This window comes from Elaeis guineensis, chromosome 1, assembly GCF_000442705.2.
Source record: "Elaeis guineensis isolate ETL-2024a chromosome 1, EG11, whole genome shotgun sequence".
NCBI classification, from domain to species: Eukaryota; Viridiplantae; Streptophyta; class Magnoliopsida; order Arecales; family Arecaceae; genus Elaeis; species Elaeis guineensis.
This window is the reverse complement of record NC_025993.2, coordinates 103,786,750-103,806,228: the sequence shown is the minus strand read 5'-3', so window position 1 is coordinate 103,806,228 and position 19,479 is coordinate 103,786,750. Positions and strand designations below refer to the sequence as shown.

At 36.2% G+C, this 19,479-nt stretch overlaps 1 protein-coding gene across 8 annotated transcripts in view; it reads right to left on the bottom strand.

The window, feature by feature from the left end:
• Positions 1-5,326: 5,326 nt before the first annotated feature.
• The window catches only part of LOC105038202 (protein ROS1A), a 29,847-nt gene continuing 15,694 nt past the window's right edge, over positions 5,327-19,479 (bottom strand). For 6 of the 8 annotated variants that reach the window (XM_073257910.1, XM_029262514.2, XM_073257920.1 and 3 more), the window contains 10 exons: positions 19,359-19,395; positions 19,163-19,245; positions 18,140-18,580; positions 17,426-17,462; positions 17,282-17,339; positions 17,059-17,198; positions 16,812-16,877; positions 16,581-16,695; positions 16,445-16,483; positions 5,327-5,886 (listed from right to left, as the gene is read on the bottom strand). In XM_073257910.1, the coding sequence (XP_073114011.1) occupies positions 5,753-5,886; positions 16,445-16,483; positions 16,581-16,695; positions 16,812-16,877; positions 17,059-17,198; positions 17,282-17,339; positions 17,426-17,462; positions 18,140-18,580; positions 19,163-19,245; positions 19,359-19,395 (1,150 nt within the window). In that variant the 3' untranslated portion in view covers positions 5,327-5,752. Of the gene's footprint in view, positions 5,887-7,085; positions 7,758-16,444; positions 16,484-16,580; positions 16,696-16,811; positions 16,878-17,058; positions 17,199-17,281; positions 17,340-17,425; positions 17,463-18,139; positions 18,581-19,162; positions 19,246-19,358; positions 19,396-19,479 lie in introns of those variants that run through there. The other 2 variants (XM_029262516.2, XM_029262515.2) reach the window with 2 other exon arrangements.

Here is a 19,479-nt window from a genome sequence, read left to right as displayed (position 1 = left end):
CTTTCTATCTAATTAAGATTCAAATTCATATTATACTGGCATGTTGTCTTCTTTATAATCTTTTAAAGAGAAAAATGCTGATAGACCCGCTAAAAAAAGAGTTCGAGCTCTAAGATCCATCATATAATGGTGAAAACCATGATGTGGTCACCATAGTTGAAACATCTAATGAGTGGAGTTCTTTTAGAGATAACTTGGCTGTCAGTATGTTTAATGAATGGAGGGCTCGAAGATGTGGAAGATGAGATTGCTTACTAATTTTTTTACTACTTATGTTGAAATTGTAATATTATATTGAGATTTGTTTATATGAAAGTTGAACTCTTCATTGTACTGTTCTTGTAATTTTTGCTAGACATGCAGTATGTTTACATATTTTTATATTATAGATCTTATAAATTGTTAAATAATTTAATATTTTCTGTAAATGATTTATTTTTGAGCTTATTAAGCTATTATGCTTTTCTCTCTTTTTTTTTTGTCTTCTAGTTCCCTTTATGAATATAGCAACCAAGTATGGAGTCAATAACAACAGATCATGTTTGAGGTCCTAGGAAAAATAAGAGACTGTGGTTAGAAATGAAAGACTGTGTGCTGGTTGAGGTGCTTCTTGAGTTGCATAACATTGGAAGATATAAAGTTGATCGTGGTTTTAAATCAAGACTTCTTCAAGTAGTGGAGAAAGCTTTAGATGCAAAGTTATCTGGATATGGTCTCAAAATAAAATCACATATAGAGTCAAGAATGAAGACATTGAAATCTCATTTCAACATTATTTATGACATGGTGTATGGTCCCAACACCGGTGAGTTTGGTTGGGATCCTGTGAAGAAGTGTGTGATGCTGACAAATCTGTTTGGGATGAGTACTTAAAGGTATACAAATATGTGTGCGCGCACGCTTTTATTTTAGTTTAGTTTAGTATTTTTGTATTTAATTATTATATAATTATCTCAAAATTATTTTCATTAATACTTTCTTTCGAATGCCTAGAGCCTCAAGAATACTATCCAATTCAGGGAAAAGCCTTTTCTTCATTTTGAAGAGCTATATACCATATTTGGAGTTGATTATGCTTATAGAAGAGAGGCTGATTTTTATGCTGATGTTGAAGAAGAATTGACTAGAGGGCATGACAACAATGAAACCGATATGACAAATGAAAATGATGCAGAAGGATGTAGCAGTTATAACAAAGATGCTACTATATCATTTTCTTAAGCCCAACAAGTGGAAATACCAAAGAAGTGAATTCTGATAAGAAAAAAAGAAAGAGTAGCTTTGATAGCTTATCTGAAGCGATTAGAGAGCTGGCAAACATCCTCGATAGTGAAATTACCTAAAGCCATTGAAGATGTTTATATGTCTAAGAAAAGATCATTGCTTAATATGGAGTTGATGAAGCTTCTAAGCTTTACTATGATGGAACGACATAGAGCTACTCATCGAATTGGATGTGACTTTTAGTTGGTTGATATCTTTTTTAGCATCACTGATGATGAGAAGGAAAAGTAGGTTAGGTCATTGTTAAATGACATCTTTTGAAAAGTATGAACGAAGGGAACATTTTATAGCATTTTGGATGATTTTTTTGGAAAGATTTGGTTTGTGATAGTTTTAGAAACTGATGTTTTGATATTGTGGATGTCTAGAAACTAATGAAGAACTTGTTCACTATATCGAAATGCTTATTTGGTTATATGAGCAGACTTCGACTTTCGTTTAAAATGCTATCAGATTATGTTAAGTTGTTTGATGATTTTTGTCAATCTTATTCTTGTGAATCTTGAGCCATTTGGTGATATTATGAATTTTATATTGTCATATACATTCTTTTGATGCTCAGACATGTAAACACCAAAACCATTACCTAACAAAAAAAATTTGAAAATATAAATGCTGTTCAATTTCTCTCGACTCAAAATATATAGTTACAAAAGAAATTAATAGTTACCTGAAACAAAATCAAGAAAATAAATATATATTACCTCAATGAGTAAGGATAATTTAGAAAATTAAAGCTCATCATTCATTCCATTCCACAATTCATAATCGAACTAAATAAAAGAATGTAAATTCTTGCGTAACTCCACCAGTACAACCAAACAAAGGAATGGGAATGCTGATTTCATTTCTCTTTGAATTTCATTCCATTCCTTACCTCATTCCATTTCTATTCTAGCGCACCAAATGTGGCCTTAGCCCTCTCATGATTTGGATGCAGAAATCAAAGGATTACCATAACCTTCTTCCTCATATGGATTCAAATCTATTATGATCTCTTTTCTTATTTGGAGCCTTTAAGAATTTAATTTTGAAATTCAAATATTTTCAAAATTAATTATCATATATCCATTCACGATGGGTAAGTTGGTTTTATGCAATATCCTATGCCCCCTACTTTCAAGCTCGAGTTATTTTTTTCAATTTGGATAAAGAAAATAAATAATCAGATTGCTTATTGATCTATTTCTTGATCAAATATTTTGAGTATTATCGAAAGTAGTTTTGTTGGTGCTCATACCTAATTTTCTTTTATAATGCTTATATTTGAGGTTGGCTTAGTGAAGTCGAGATTAGCTCATCGACTTATATGAAGTCGGCTCGTTGGCCTATCATAGGTTGGCATTTCTCGATTGTGCAAAGAGGTGCCAGAGGCCAGGTCATTGAGATTGTTGTCCTCTAAAATCAGCTTGGTATGCTTAGAGATCAGCTATGAGGTGCTTGCCTCTTATTCATCGGCTCGTTTTGCTTGTGACTGTTAAGGTCATGCTTGTCCTTTGATTTTCGTCTCCAAATCATGACGAATCTGTTTTCCTTTCTTTATACAAAGTGGGCCGAGTGACTCGAAGGAAAGGGCGATTGCATGGCCAACGAGAGGAAGAAAAGCCACACATCATAGGAGATTGGGATGTGAGTTCTTGGAGGCCATCCTTCTGAGTGATTCAAGATACAAGTATCGTGCACCTGAAAAGTGCAACTCTGAATAGAATGGGGCATGATACTCTATGCTAACCTTGCCTTGTACTTTTTTTATGTTGTTGTTCTAAAATTCTTCCTAACTTAGCCATTGGAGGATCTAGGTGGAGCTAATTTGACAAGCCTGTCTCTTCTTTTTGTATGTAGATCAGTGCCACTCTTCTAGATCAACTAGCACTCTTCATGCCACTCTTCTAGATCAACTAGCACTCTTCATGCCACCGTAGCCGGACGGGATTTTGGCATCAACATTTTTGTATAAATTAGATACTTGAACAAGCTGCATTTAAAATTAATCCATCATTAGTTTGAGAGAGAGGTCATCCAAGAATAATGGACCTTAGATCAAAACCAAGGAAATCTCAGTGGACCAAAAAGAGCCAAATTAGGGTTAAGAGGATTCTCGACCAGGTTGGTGGGAGAATAGCAACCAAAGGATGTACAGACCGAGGCTTGGGATAAATCTCAAGAAGGCTACATTGTTCTGGTTATAAGTCGTGGTGGGGTTTTGCAAATGATTACAACTTGGATATAGACGCTACGTAGGATGGCTGAGGATAAATTTTAAGTTAAGGATTTGGTTCTGGTAGGGAGATCGCTGAGAGTATGATTTTCTTGTTGGACGTTACTCTTACTTCTCCCTTGCCCTCCACGATAAGAGGTCACATGGTTTTTATAACCATGGTTTCAATTTACTTGAGTGGGCAGCTGGTGTAGTGCCCATGTTGTTATTCCAATACTTGGGTCCTGAATGGGGTATAGAGCATGTTTTGTTGGTGGAAAATCTTATTAGACGCGGTCCGACAAAATCTTATGGTAGGGATTTTCCTTCTGAAAAAGCAATAGCAAGAATGCGAGTGAAAGAGATGGGACTGTCGGTGAGCTGAGAACAACTGGTTTCTATATTTTGAGGATAGGTTAAATCATCTTGAAAAAAAGATTATTTATCCTTGAAAATGTTGATTACCTAGCCTATATGATAGCCCTAATCTCTTTCAACACCTTTTCCAAGGTATTTTCTAACGTGATGCACGCCAAAGGATGGCTTGACAAGATCTCCCCCCTTAACTCTCTTAGGCAGCTGGGCTTTTGGGGCGTCAAATACGGGCTTTTATAGGCTTTAACGATATAGGCTTGGCCAATTTGATTGGATTAATTGGGACGTGAATTGGCTTTTAAAAGGTCAGTTGGGTTGCAACTAGGATTGGCTTAGTTTTGGAGGAGGATATAACTGGGTTTGCATCAGGAAAATTTGACCGGGTTAATGTAGATCGGGCATAGTTAGGCCAGTTAGAACATAATTAGCTTCAGTACTGGATTATGGTTATGGTACTAAGGTTTTAGCATGGGGTGTAAATGAGCTGAGACACGCTGGGTATAAGGCTGCTCAAGCTCGACTTGGCATATTATGGAGTGGTTCAAGCTTGAGCTGAGCTTAGAAAAGTCTGTCGAAGCTCAACTCAACTAAGTTATGAGACAAGCTTTAATTAGTCGAGTGGGATCTTTCGGACGGATTTTGCAAAATATAAGCGTTCATATTCGGCTTACTTTTGAACTGAACTCTAAAACATATTTGGGCTTGGCTCATTTGGTAGCTAAGATGAGCTTAAACTAGTTTTTAGCGAGGCCAAGCCTCGGGTGCTCACGAGCAGCTTAGTGGTCTCAACTCAGTTCATATACAGACCTAAGGTTAACCATGATTGCAAGTTTGAATCTATCATGAAATGTTTGGGCTAACCAGGTTTGACGAAGGTTTAAGGTGTTGGTATGGAGAAGAAATGAGTGTCTGTGCCGACTACCTTCTTCACATATATCATAAGCATTTTCTTATACAATGCAAAAATCTATGATATTATACATTATTGCAATGCTTGAAGCTAAAGAAGAAAATATATTTACATAAACTTTCTTAACTGTCCGCTATTGATGAGGAACACTGCATATATAGCTCTGGGAAATATAGATGGTGCGAGAAAAAACATATTGACCCTTTAGAATTCTCATGACCATCGGCAATAGATGAAGAACAGCCTTTTTCTACGAAAATAATTTCAGAAGGGCGTATTTTTGAGCTCTGCCAGGAGATCAATATGCTAATGCTGCGTCCAATGCTTTATGGTTACAAACTTACATTGCTACAGTGACATGTTATTGTTCATCGTTCCACGTGTATCTTTCTGCAGAGATGTCTTGCAGCTGGGGGTGGTAACTTTCATGAGCTTTCTTCAGCTCTTTCGAGTCCATCGTTTAGCATCACTCTCCTTTCATGTTCCAACGCCTTTTGCCTGTTACGCAATTACATTGCTGTGCAAGACAATCTCGAAGACAAGAAAAAATGAAAACAAAGTCGAGTTAAAAGTTCCTGTTCATAAAGCAATCAAAAATTGTCTCAGCTGACAAATTGTTGTGTGATGACCATTGTGCGATGCCTCTCATAAATTTCATGAATGGCAACTGAAAATTGATCCATACGGTACAAGTCAAATGGTCGGATCGCGTACGCGTACTGAATGGTAAGGATGGCGAAACAACAAATGTCCACCTGTTATGCTTTTTTTTTTTTGGTCTGATTTCCAGGAAGAATAGCCCATTTTCGAGCATTAAATGGAAAAAAAAAAAAAAAATCAGGTTACAGATTAACATCAGCTTTTCCAACCAGCCTGCATTTGAGAAGATTGGTGGGTTCCTCATGTTAGAGAGGTGCCATAGATACATTTGTCTGTCAGGTCTCTATGCTTCAGGTGATTGATCGATGGCTGTTTGTCTGCAGAGGCTACTTGTCTTCTTTTGCTGCAGCTGCTGCTGCCCTTTTATTCCTAGGTGCCTTGCTAGCTGGAAGGTGCAGTCTTGCATAAAGAGGCTTCGGTGCTCTTGTTCTTCGGTCAAATCCTCTTACACAAACAAACCCTACAAAACAACAGTTCCAGAATGAAAAAAAAAAAAGGGTTAGGAATTACTTCATTGGTATTTTTGCTTCTGTTGGCAGGAAGTACGCTTAGTTAAAATGGAAAATATGCGGTTTCTTTTTTACTAAACTAATTAAAGCTTAAGATGCAGCTGTCTATCACTACTAAATGGTAGAGTTGCTATCGTTTACTTGAATAACAGCTTGCAGAAATTTTGATATGGAGTGCCATCCCGACTATGAAATGTTCAAGCCAGTTTTTCTAGCACAAAGTTACTAACTCTACCATCTTGTGGTACTGTTGTCACCGGTAAATCACACAATATCTTTGTTCTGCTACTTGATGCTTGTTGATGCCTTAGTGCCAGACTAGTTAGGCAAGCATGGTGAGATGGTTCCCGTGCCCAATACTTAAAAAGCTTAGGTATCTTGGATGCAGTTTATGACAGAGTGAGACAAAAACTATCCAAAAAGGAAAGCCCTAAGAAACAAAAACACACACACACACACAAAAAAAAAAAAAAGAGTTGAATGAGACATGGGAAGTCCGTCTTTTGACTCCAACCTCTCAGTTTCACTCCACGTATTTAATATTTTTTATTTTTCAAAGACGGAAGCGGAGTCCTATTTGTGCGAAACATCTCTTCAATGCATCTTTTGCAAGCAAAGATAACGTGCAAAATGCTGGCGTGTTATCATTTGAGAATGCTTCGTGGACTCGTGAGACTACCATAGCAGGGTGTGATTCTTTCTACAGGCCGCTGCATGGAGGGACCGGGCCTGACGCGTAGGGCCTGATTAAGCCTGGCCAGCAGAAAAAACGACATATCGCTTTCAGTCCCACGAGGAAAAGCAAATGCCACCTGGACAAGTCCATCTCGTAACTAATCAACGTCTGCCGCATATCGAATCTGAGGGCAAGCAGCCTCTAAATGGAGGTTATAACCCCAAAAGACGATACCGGTTGTTTACCATAAAGAGTTTTGATTAGCCCTTTTGAATAAGACCTTGAATTGTTATAAATGGTATTAGAATTGATCCAATTAATAATTCATGTAAACTAAGAATACTATAACATACGTTCATTAGGGTTGATCATGGATCGATCATAATATTTATAAATAGATTTACATGAATTTAGACTCTCGGCTTAAAAAAGATGCTGGATTTTAAAAAAAAAGTGGAAGATATGTAAAGATCCATACGAATGTGTGTATTTAATCCCATATCAATGATTAGCTAGGAAAATCTTAGGTGCTTCTATGGATCTATAGAATCAAATAATATTTTCTGATTAATTTTTTTGAACGAGATGCTAGGTTGTTACAGAGAATATATTTGATTATTTTATTTCTATTTCTCTTAACAACTTTCATTATTTTTGGAAACAAGAAATAAAAATTTTTCGCTTAAACTTTTTTAAAAGTGGATTTTCATCTCTCTCTCATCCTCTTCGTCTGACCTGCCTATGATCTCCGCCCAACCTCTCCCTATTTGCCCTGTGCATATTGTCAAGCACGTCATTGCCATCGAGCACGTCATCGCCGTTGAGCATGCCGACCTCTCCCACCTTAGCTGACGGCTGGTTTGAGTCCAAGGTTGGCTTCCTCCACCTGACCCACCTCCTCTCCCTTGCGTTCTCTCTCACTCCTTTTATGTCTTGATGAGCTCCTTGTTGGCAACGATAATGTCGCTTACCGATCTTGCAGACATCCAGGCAACTATGGTGAAATCCATCATGGTCATTGCTGTCTCTAACATCACCCAAACCCACTTCATCCTTGAGACCCAACTATAAGGTCATTGATGACACTCGAGCTCCCGCTAGCTCCTTCCAGCACTACCTCTTGATCTCAACACGATCAAGTGGCTTCTTTTGTTTAAAAAAAAAAAAATACTTTCCATTGTCAGAGTTCTCTAGAAAATGAAAACAGAATTTTTGTTTCTATTTTTTTTTTTTAAAGCAACAACAATGTCAAATGCAATCCATCTTTTTTTTCTTTCTTTTTTTTGAGCTCTTTAAAAAAAAAAAAAAGCGACAACGATGCCAAACGCAATCCACCATTGTTTTTCTCTTTTTTTTTTTACAAAAAGTTGGGCCTGGAGAGCTATGGAAGTTGCTTTAACATCCACACTATTAGGATAAAGTTGAGGCCGCCGAGCCCCTCCTTACTTTAATCTTTGGGCAAAGATTTCTGCTATACACGTGATGCACTATACGGTATGATGCATCGCATGATAGATGGTACGTGCGGCGGCATGCAGCATGCGTTGCACAGCTGCATATGTACGGATATACGGTGTACAGTAGAGGGTATGATGCATCGCATGATAGATGGTACGTACGGCGGCATGCAGCATGCATTGCACAGCTGCATGTGCACGGACATGCATGTGCACAGCTGCATGCAGCATGCATTGCACAGCTGCATGTGTACGGACATGCGGTGTACAGTAGAGAATCCATGGGGTGTGTGCGCTGTGCACCGCACCATGCGCCCCCCCCTCCCCAAACCCACCCAAGAGAGATCTTACTGGTTTCATGTTCTGATTGGTGGAATTAGCATGGAATTGGGAACTTAATCCAAAGCTCTCGATACATTTCCAAACATAAAAATTGGAATCTAAGCAAACACACTCTGCAATTTGTATAACAAAATATGAGAAATTTTTTGTACACCGCCTATGGTGTAAAAAATCCAACATAAAGCATACTGTCTCATCCGATTGGATCACGTAACCATCACTTTCCAACATACATTTAATGCCCGTAGTTCTACTTTTTTTTTTGTTTAAAATTTTGAATAATGAAAATACCTCTTTCTTTCTAAAAATATTATGACATCCTGCATCGATATTATGATATCCTGTATTAAAATTATGACTTTCTACGTAGCATGTCATAATTTTTTCATAGAATATCATAAAGAGGGAGGATATTTTCATCATTAAAAAATTTTATATAATTTTTTTAATTTTTTCAATGATAAAAATATCTCTACTAAAATTATGACATCTTATGCAGGAAGCCATAATTTCAACCAAAATATCGTAATATCGACATAGGATGTCATAATTTTTTTATGGGATATTTTTATCATTTAAAATTTTAAATAAAAAAGTAGAACTACAGATATTAGATGCATGTTAAAAAATAATGGCTAAGTGGTCCAACTGAACGAGGCTGTCTACGTCAGATTTTCTACACCGCAAGCAGTGTACAAAGAATTTTGCAACAAAATATAGATGGAAAACTCTTTCTGCACTGTGGGTGGTGTAGAAAATCTGACGTAGAGCGCACCGCTTTATGTGATTAATCTATGTAGCCACCGCTTCCCAATGCATATTTAATATCTGCAGTTTTATTTTTTCACTTAAAAATTTTAAATGACGAAAATATCCCTTCTTTTTGAAAAAAATTATGACATCTTATGTCTATATTATGATATCATGCATGTAAGAAGTTATAATTTTAATGTAGAATGTCATAAATACCATAGAATATTATAATTTTTTTCAAAAAGCAAGCATATTTTTGTCATTCAAATTTTTTAATTAAAAAAGTGAAACTGCAGACATTAAATATGCATTAAAAAGTGGTTGGATAAAAATGTGTCTTTGATATTATGACATCTTGGTCTATATTATGACATCCTGTACGTAAAAAATCATAATATGCCACAAGATGTCATAATTTTTTTCAAAAAATAAGAATATTTTTGTCATACAAAATTTTTAAACAAAAATAGAAGAACTGCAAGCATTAAATACACATTGAAAAATAGTGATTACATAGATCAATCACATGAAGTGGTGTACTCCATATCAGATTTTCTACACCGTCCGTAGTACGCAAAGAATTTCTCAAATATAAGATAGCCAGCAATCTATTTTTAACTTTTTATATATAATTATTTTCTTATTATTATTTTATATAATATCTACTCAAATTAATGCTCATTTTTTTAAAGTAAACATGCATGGCCTGTGCTAATGAACATGTAGAATTTAACATCTTTGATCTTGGCAGGTCGTAGTACGATCTGAAACTTGAACATGCTGCTGGATCAAAATACATGTCTATTAAAAGATTCATACTATATGCACATATAACTCAACTCACATGTCAGTGATGTTGATGGATGTGCTACTCGATGTTTGTGCACATGTTGATGGTGCAGAATTCTAAGAACATGGTGCTGCCTATGACTGCAAACTTCATTGATGCATTCCAGGATGCACCAGAATTGTTGAAACGCGGCTTGAATGATGACAATTTAGAAACCGTAACGAAATAGCTTGGTGCTAACAATTAAGAGTAAAGGGCATAATCTTTTCTAAGAAAAGCAATTAAGGGGTGGAGCTGATCATTGTAATGAATCATAAAATTAAAGAAGTTACTGGATGATTGTTAAGCTAATTATATAATGATACCAAACCCTTCAATACAAAAGGATTTCCATGGTTCTGTAATATCCTGTTCTTAAAAAAAAAAAATCCAACCCACCCCAAATTTTGGCCCACAAAGCCCAAAAAAAAAGAAAAAGAAAGAAAAAAAAATTGATGAAGAAGACCGATCCCACCGGAGAGGAGGAGCCGAATCCGAGAAGAATTCGGCCTCCTCTCCACTCTATAAAAACCCCACTTCCCTCATCTTTGGTCGGTCACGGCAAACACCGGTTTTCCTTCTAGTTCTGCTCAGATTTTTCCATTGAAGCCGTCCGCGTCATCTTCGTGTTTGCCTCAAATTCTCGCCGAAGACCTCGTCGGAGTCGAAGGTAAGCCCTGGTTCTCCTTCCTCTCTTCCTTCCCCTCCTTCCCATGGCTTCGTGCACCCTCGCCGACCGTCGGACTCGTCAGAAAATCCATGAAAAGGCGAGGCCCTGTTTTGCTCTGTTTGGCCGAACCATCTCTCTCCTTTTTCCAGCCATCGACACCGTCGTTTACAACATCTCACCCTTAGGATTGGACCCCCACCCCTCTACTTGTCATCCCAAAGAAGCCTTGGCCGCGGGCGACCGGCCAATGACCGAAAAACAAAAGAAAAGGAGCAGGTCTCCTATTTTCCATTTTCTTTCTAATTTCTTGCCGTTCGAACCATGCCGCCGGCAATCTCTAGCTCCACCGCCGTCTCCACCTACTGTCGGACCTCCGACCGTGCCGCCGTACCTCGTCGGAGCATGAGCCACCGAGCTTGCACCCCCTTATGTCTCTCCTCTGTTCGGCCACAAAAAGAAAGAAGAAAAGAAGAAAAGAAAAAAAAAGAAAAAGAAGACAAAAAAAAGAAAGAAAAAGAAAAAAAAGGAGAGGATTTTCTCCCTCCTCTCTCCCCCTCTTTCTCCCTCTTTCCTCTCTTCTCTCTCTATTTTCTCTCTCTAAAATTTCTTTCTATTTTCTCTTTCTAAAATTTTTCTCTCCTACTCTCTCTCTAACTGCATCACGAATCCTAGAACAAACTTGAGAAGAAAATAAGATGACCTGAAATCGCTTTGAAAGTCGTACAGTAGGTTGGATCCCAGCCCGATCTTTATCCGAAATTTATAACATATGATCATAGTTAATCCATATTGAGTCACCTTGATATGATCTCTGATAATCTCAATCATGATTGCACTTTTTGAAGGATATGAAGATTCTCCCTCCACTCTCTCTCTATTTTCTCTCTCTAAGAAAGACCTATAGATCTTGTATTAGGCCATCTCTTCCTCTTTTAGGGATCCATGTTGACCTCAGTGAGATGACCCCGAATCTATTTAATACCCAGATCATCTATCGAACTGGTCATCCTGTCAACCACTTTTATTATTATTTAATTTTATTAAATATATGGAATGAAAATTGATCATGATTTAATATTTTAAATAGAGTTATCTGATTCATTTAAGAAAGACTAAAGATCTAGGACAATCGAGGTAAGTAGATCTTACGCTCGATATTTATTTTCAAATGATCATATTTTTCATGCAAATAAATTGATATTGATGAAATCATTTTTTTTATAAAATAAGGATTAGTATATATGATATGAAAAAGTATGTTTTATTATGAGCATTGATATCATGAATGCATTTTATAAAAACAGCATGATTATGAAGTATGAATTTCATTATTTTTTCCATCTATGTATATGTATGTTTTAAGAAAAAGATATAAAAATTTTAAAGGCTCTCAGATAGCTATGAACGAATCTCTTCGGAAAGATCGACATCCGAAACTAGCATTCACACGAAATATGACCCTGCCAACAAGTATAAAGTTGGCATACGAAATAAGAACTCTGTCGACTAAGAAACATGGTCCTGTCACGGGTATAATAGTGACCTTAGCACAAATATCTGTGAGCAATATTTTGAAACATGACATGAATACATGACAAAAATGATTTATGATTCATGTTTATGAAATATTTATGATTTATGCATGCATGATTGGTTTATGATTTATTTTATTATATGTTCTATGAAATATTTTATTTTGTACTATCTGTTATTTTTTAAATATTGCATTATCATGAAAAAAAATATACTGGATCCGGTAAGGAAGCACAAGTTCTACTTACTGGGCTAGTGTAGCTCATATTCTTTTTGTTTTCTTTTTCTTGTACAGAGAAATAAGGTTAGGACCGGCAAAAAAAATTCAGGCTTCGGAATCTGCGAAGCAAGCTTGAAAATTTAATAGCTGAAGTTTAGTTATTTGACGATCACGAACTTATAGTAAATAATTATAAATTTTGAGATATGGGTTTGTATTTGATTTTGCATTTAAATGCTCTGAACCAATATTGGTTTAATTATTTGATGAATAATAAAATTAAATCTTTTATTTGTTGAATTTTAATTGATTATGATTGATTGGCTTCGTGTTATCGTGGATCCTATCCTTCGGTAGCATGGCCGTATTATGTTCCGAATTTGGGACGTGATATTTAATGGTATCAGAGCAATAGGTTTGATCAAGTCTAGTAATAGGTAGATAGATCTCGTTTAGCTAGATCATATTTAATTGAACAAGAATATATAAGTTTTTCTTAAAGTTCTTATTGCTTATTTAAAGAAGTTAGGATTGATGGAACCTGATTTAAGAGTATATTAAAAATAGTATGAAGATTAAGATCCCTATTAGTAAAAGAGTGAAGATATACCAAGTTTCGATGTCAAAATTTTTTTTAAGAGGGATAGAATGTAATATCCTATTCTTAAAAAAAAATCCAGCCCACCCCAAATTGTGGCCCACAAAGCCCAAAAAAAAAGAAAAAGAAAGAAAAAAATGATGAAGAAGACTCCCAGCAGGAGTCTTCTTCCACTGATCCCATCGGAGAGGAGCCGAATCTGAGAAAAATTCGACCTCCTCTCCACTCTATAAAAATCCCTCTTCCCTTTTCTCTGGTCAGTCACGGCAAACATCGATTTTCCTTCTCCTTCTCCTCAAATTTTTTCGTTGAAGCCGTCCACGCCCTCTTCATATTTGCCTCAAATTCTCGTCGGAGACCTCACCGGAGTCGAAGGTAAGCCCTGGCTCTCCTTCCTCTCTTCCTTCCCCTCCTTTCAATGGCTTCGTGCACCCTCGCCGACTGTCGAGCTCGTTTAAAAAATCCATGAAAAGGCGAGGCCCTGTTTTGCTCTGTTTGGCCGAACCATCTCTCCTTTTTTCAGCCATCGACGCCGTCGTTTACGGCGTCTCACCCTTAGGATTGGACCCCCACCCCTCTACTTGTCATCCTCGAGAAGCCTTGGCCGCCGCCGACTCGCCAATGACCGAAAAACAAAAGAAAAAAGGCGGGTCCCCTATTTTCTATTTTTTTCTAATTTCTCGCCGGTCGAAACATGCCGCTGGCCATCTCTGGCTCCACCGCTGCCTCCACCTGCTGCCGGACCTCCGATCGTGCTGCCACACCTCATCGAAGCATGAGCCACCGAGCTCGCGCCCCCTCATGTCCCTCCTCTGTTCGGCCACGAAAAGAAAGAAGAAAAGAAGAGAAGAAAAAAAAAAGAAAGGATTTTCTCCCCCTCTTTCTTTCTCATTCCCTCTCCTCTTTTTACTTTCTCACTCTACTTTCTCTCTCTAAAATTTCTCTCTACTTTCTCTCTCTAGAATTTTTCTCTCCTACTCTCTCTCTAACTGCATTACAGACCCTAGGACAAACTTGAGATGAAAATAAGACAATCTGGAATCGCTTCGAAAGTCGTACAGTAGGTTGGGTCCCAGCCTGGTCCTTATCCGAAATTTATAGCATCTGATCATAGTTAACCCATATTGAGTCACCTTGATATGATCTCTGATAATCTCAATCATGGTTGCGCCTTTTGAAGGATACGAAGATTCTCTCTCTACTTTCTCTCTCTAAGAAAGACCTATAGATCTTGTATCAAGCCATCTCTTCCTCTTTTAGAGATCCATATTGACCTCAGTAAGATGACCCCGAATCGATTTAATACCCAAATGTCTATCGAACTGATCATCGAGTCAACCATTTTTATTATTATTTAATTTTATTAAATATATGAAATAAAAATTGATCATGATTTAATATTTTAAATAAAGTTATCTGATTCATTTATGGAAGACTAAAGATCTAAGGCGATCGAGGTAAGTGGATCTTACGCTCATTATTTATTTTCAAATGATCATATTTTTTATGTAAATAAATTGATGTTGATGAAATCATATTTTTCATAAAATAAGGATCAGCATATATGATATAAAAAAGCATGTTTTATTATGAGCATTGATTTCATAAATGCATTTTATAAAAATAGCATGATTATGAAGCATGAATTTCATTATTTTTTCTATCTATATATATATATATATATGTATGTTTTAAGAAAAAGATATAAGGATTTCAAAGGCTTTCAGATAGCTATGAACGAATCTCTTCGGAAAGATCGACATCCGGAGCTAGCATCCACACGAAACATGACCCCGCCAATGGATATAAAGTTGGCATACGAAACAAGAACTCTATCGATTAAGAAACATGGCTCTATCACGGGTATAATAGTGATCTTAGCACGAATATCTGTGAGCAATATTTTGAAACATGATACGAATACATGACAAGAATGATTTATGATTCATGTTTATGAAATATTCATGATTTATGCATGCATGATTGATTTATAACTTGTTTTATTATATGTTCTATAAAATACTTTATTTTGTATTATCTATTATTTTTTAAATATTATATTATCATGGAAAAAAAATTATACTTGATCCGGTAAGGAAGCACAAGTTCTACTTACTGGACTCATGTAGTTCATATTCTTTTTGTTTTCTTTTTCTTGTACAGAGGAATAAAATTAGGACCAGTAAAAAAAATTTAGGCTTGAGAATCTGCGAAGCAAACTTGAAAATTTTGTTGCTGAAGTTTAGCTATTTGACAATCACGAACTTAGAGTATATAATTATAAATTTTGAGATATGGGTTTGTATTTGATTTTGGATTTAGATCCTCTGAACCAATATTGGTTTAATTATTTGATGAATAATAGAACTGAATCTGTTATTTGTTGAATTTTAACTAATTATGATTGATTGGCTTCGTGTTATCGTGGGTCCTATCCCTCGATAGCATGGCCGTATTATATCCCGGATTTGGGACGTGACAGGTTCCCTTCCTGGCAAGAGGTATCTCCATTTCGTGTATATCTCTTAGAAAACTGTTCATATACTGGGAGCTGCACTATAAACTCATGGAAGAGGCGGGATATCCATAACTTTTGCAGATTGTTATGCTATATTTTCTGAAACTTTTGCACATTCTTTGTTATAAATTCTGTAGAAAGGTTCCACTAACAAGAAGGTAAGGGATGCAGAAACAAGCTAAAAAAGCCTTGGGGGAAAGAAGCATGAAACATTTTAGAGTTCTATTGGATGGCATTGGCCTTGATTAGGAACAAATGAATAAGTGCATGCCGAGCCCTTCTATTAAACAAACTATATCTTACACCAACCGTATCTAAGACATGCAGAACCACTGAGCAAAAATAGTGATTCATTACCTGGAGATCTACAAAATTACAATGAAATGCACAAATCTTTGCAATGTATCATGTTATTATTATTAAAAAAAAATTATAGATAATACGCCTTCTGCAAAGTCTACCACCAGGTCAAATTGATCTTAACCTATCCAGAACTTTGAAATTCATCTGCTTGTCCTATGAATTTCTCATTTCATTTTATTGCATTTCTTTGTGGTCATTCACTAGAGCATGATTTATTTTCTTGAAAGGAAGAAACTTACTGATTAAATAATTTTATATTTGACCTTCAATTTCAGAATAAAAGTGCTTTAATTTTAGTGTCTCTTATCTTTTCATAGTAGAGCTAATTATCCAGAGAGCTAAACTTTAGCATGCAGTGGTCATATTAACGCAAACACCTAATATCCTTTCAAAAAGGATATAATTCTTTTATATCATTTTTTAAAATCTGTTCTTATTCACCTTTTTATGTGTTCTTTCCTAAGTAGCATCTCTAAATACTAGTTACCGATTCTTATATTTAGTTTGTATAGAAGCTTTGAGAAGAAAACAAGTGGTTTTCAGTACATACCTCTCCAAAAGCATTGCTGTATTTCTTCAGTTGTTAGACCTAGCAAGTGTGGAAACAAGCATCAGCATCTTGTCTTAATCATTCTACATGTGTAAGCCATGTGAACTTCAAAATGTGTTTGCCATCATCTCATCACCTCTAAATATAGTCGGTATCGAGCTTCCAAAATATACCATCCGTCTAGGCAGCTTCCATATCCATTCCCTAGGAACATCAATTGGGTTGCGGCTAGTATCATGATCTGCGAATACCTGCACCAGAGTATTGGTTCTGAGAATTGTATGGTCTAATATAGACAATGATCCACAACTATTTACTAGAGAAAACTCACTTAACCCTTTGAATCTGTCGTCAGAATAGTACTTACCTCGTTAACTTGAAAATAGGTGCCATTTAGTGGAAAACTTCCTCTCATTGCTGTACGACATGGGATCTGTTTATGTTATTTTGATTAATAACATAAAACTGAAATTAGTCTGTGCATAAATTGAATATGATCATTAAAAGTAATTTATGTTTTTGCTTTTCCTTTTCTCTTTTTTTTTTGCATCCATGGGGTTATATCTGCTTATAGTAACATCTGCAAATTATCACAGAAAAGCTGTAAACATTACCAAAAGTGTGCCTCTGACAGTTTGAGCTTGTGCTTCTCGTATACTATTGCAAGCAAAACATGTTTTCCTGTCGCATAGTTTACCCGTTTCTTGGGAGTTGCAGAATGCCTTGGGTAGCTCAGTAGATTGTGCAGTCTCACCTATCTCACATTTCACATAAATAGTCAGATTGAATTTCAGCACAATGCTACAAGTATAGCAATTGCTGAGCAAATATTCTTGCCTGGTGTCCATATGGCCAGAAGATATGAACAAGGATCATCAGGCTCTCTTGTGTCCAACTGTTATACATTCAGAAGCAAATGATCAATATTTAAGTATTATTTAGATGATGAAAATTGTCATCTGATTAAAAGAAATAACTCACTCCTTCCAAGAGAGGGTGTGAATCTGGAAGTTCATAGCTGCAACAAGAGATATGGTAAGTTAGCATACACAAACAGCACGTTGCATTATTTGACACTGGACAATGAGTTTAACTGTCGTAGCCACACTAGAGAGATTCTATCCAGATTTCTTCACTAGTTCATAAGCTGTATATAGGGGTGTCAAATGAAATGAGGAGCTCAAGCTCTCGGCTAGAGAAAATCTTGATTCAAGATCATTCCAAGCTTGAACCAACAAAACAAGCTCAAAATCAATTACAAGGCAAGCAAAAAATTGACCCAGCTTGATCCATCTCAGGTTGATAAGGCCCAAAAATATGTATATTATATTATTTATATTATTTAGACAATCAACGATCTATTAATGTTTTTAATTAGAATATCTTTTTTCCTTGAATCAAGTAATTGTTAATTTAGGCTTGAACCAAGCTTCAATCAAGCATTAATTCAAGCTTGAACTAATCTTGTTTCAAGCTTGAATTGATTTCAGATCAACTTAGGATTGTCAAGCTGATTCATTAGGGTGCCATCGGGCTCAATTTAAAATTAAGCTTGAAAACTGTTAAACAAATCAAGCTTGATCTTTGGGTTCAAGCTCAAAATTAATTTCAAAGCAAGATTGATCAAACCCAAGCTCGATCAAGCTTGGCTCATTCTCACCCCTAACTGTAAAGGAGAGGAGCATAAATACATACACTTGATGTTCTGTCCGTAGGCGGCTCACATTCTTAAGCCTAGGCATGGGAATGGAAGCAGCTTCAGGTGTTATAGCAACTAGAGCTTTTGACATATCACCATCTTGAATATCCATATTGTTTGCATGCATATAATTCTGTAAATTTTGTGTGAACTCTTCAAGATTGAGCTTGATGGTAGGAATTTCATCAGGATCTTCAAAAAAGGCATCTTCAATTGCAGTTTCTTCAGTTTCTAGGCATTCAGCTTCTGGTGTGGCTGGTTCTTCAATGATGGGCTCGCAATTATTATAAACAGTTCTTTCTTGTGAGAACATGCTCCCCTCAAGTTGAGGTAGGGGCACTAGGTTGCAAGCAGGTGTACGGCCATTCTCGGAAGCAATTGGAATTGTTGAACTCACCACACTTTTCTCCTCCAGTCCTGGAAGTGCAAGCCTTGCACTGCATCATGTATGGGTGCTTTAGCAGCTTCCTATTTTTGCATTATATGAAATGGGCAAAAATACAGCATGAAACCAAATTATAAATTTTATGATCCAAACATCATACATTTGTGCAGAAGTGTCTTTCCAAGGACTTCAAGATGCAAACATAATTATGTTTTGGATTATAATGCAACAGACCCCAGCCAATATTATTTTCAACTATAGACAAATAAAAGTGTATTCATGTTTGCTCCCACGTTCACCTATGCACATTTTGCTCAATAAAAAAAGTTCAAGATTGCATTCGATTTCCAGTTGGATTGATACACTAGATGAGCTAGATTTTCTAAATTCTGAAGACATTTGTAAGAGTGCTGCTTCTTTCTTGATCACTGTCGGTTATGGGATACATATATGTTTATGAACTTGATATCATCCATTATTTCTGTATGAATTCTACATTACTCCAGTGTTTTGCACATGCACTTGCATGATACCAATTTCATTCATCATGGGATGACAAACCCCATTAACTAAAAATTCCTTACATGCAAATATTACCTCTTGTATGGTAATTTATATTACTTCAGTAACAAACCTGGCAAAGGCACTCGCAAAGTGTTTGCACTCTCCTCTCATTGGGCATGCATTACAATTTGGCTTGCTTTTGGTGCAGAAAACCTGCACAGAACTCATAATTCTCATCTCATGTTAGCACGTAAACTGTAAACTATTCCCTCATACTTAAATAAAAAACTTATTGTATAATCTCTTATTTAGTCCATAAGCATTACCTTTCCAAAGGTAATCATTTGATAATGGAGCTCATATCTGTGCAGTCAAGTATATGGTTAGAATATGAAGGTTTAAAGGTACAGTTTTTATACAATAATAGTTAGAACAATTCTAAAAGAT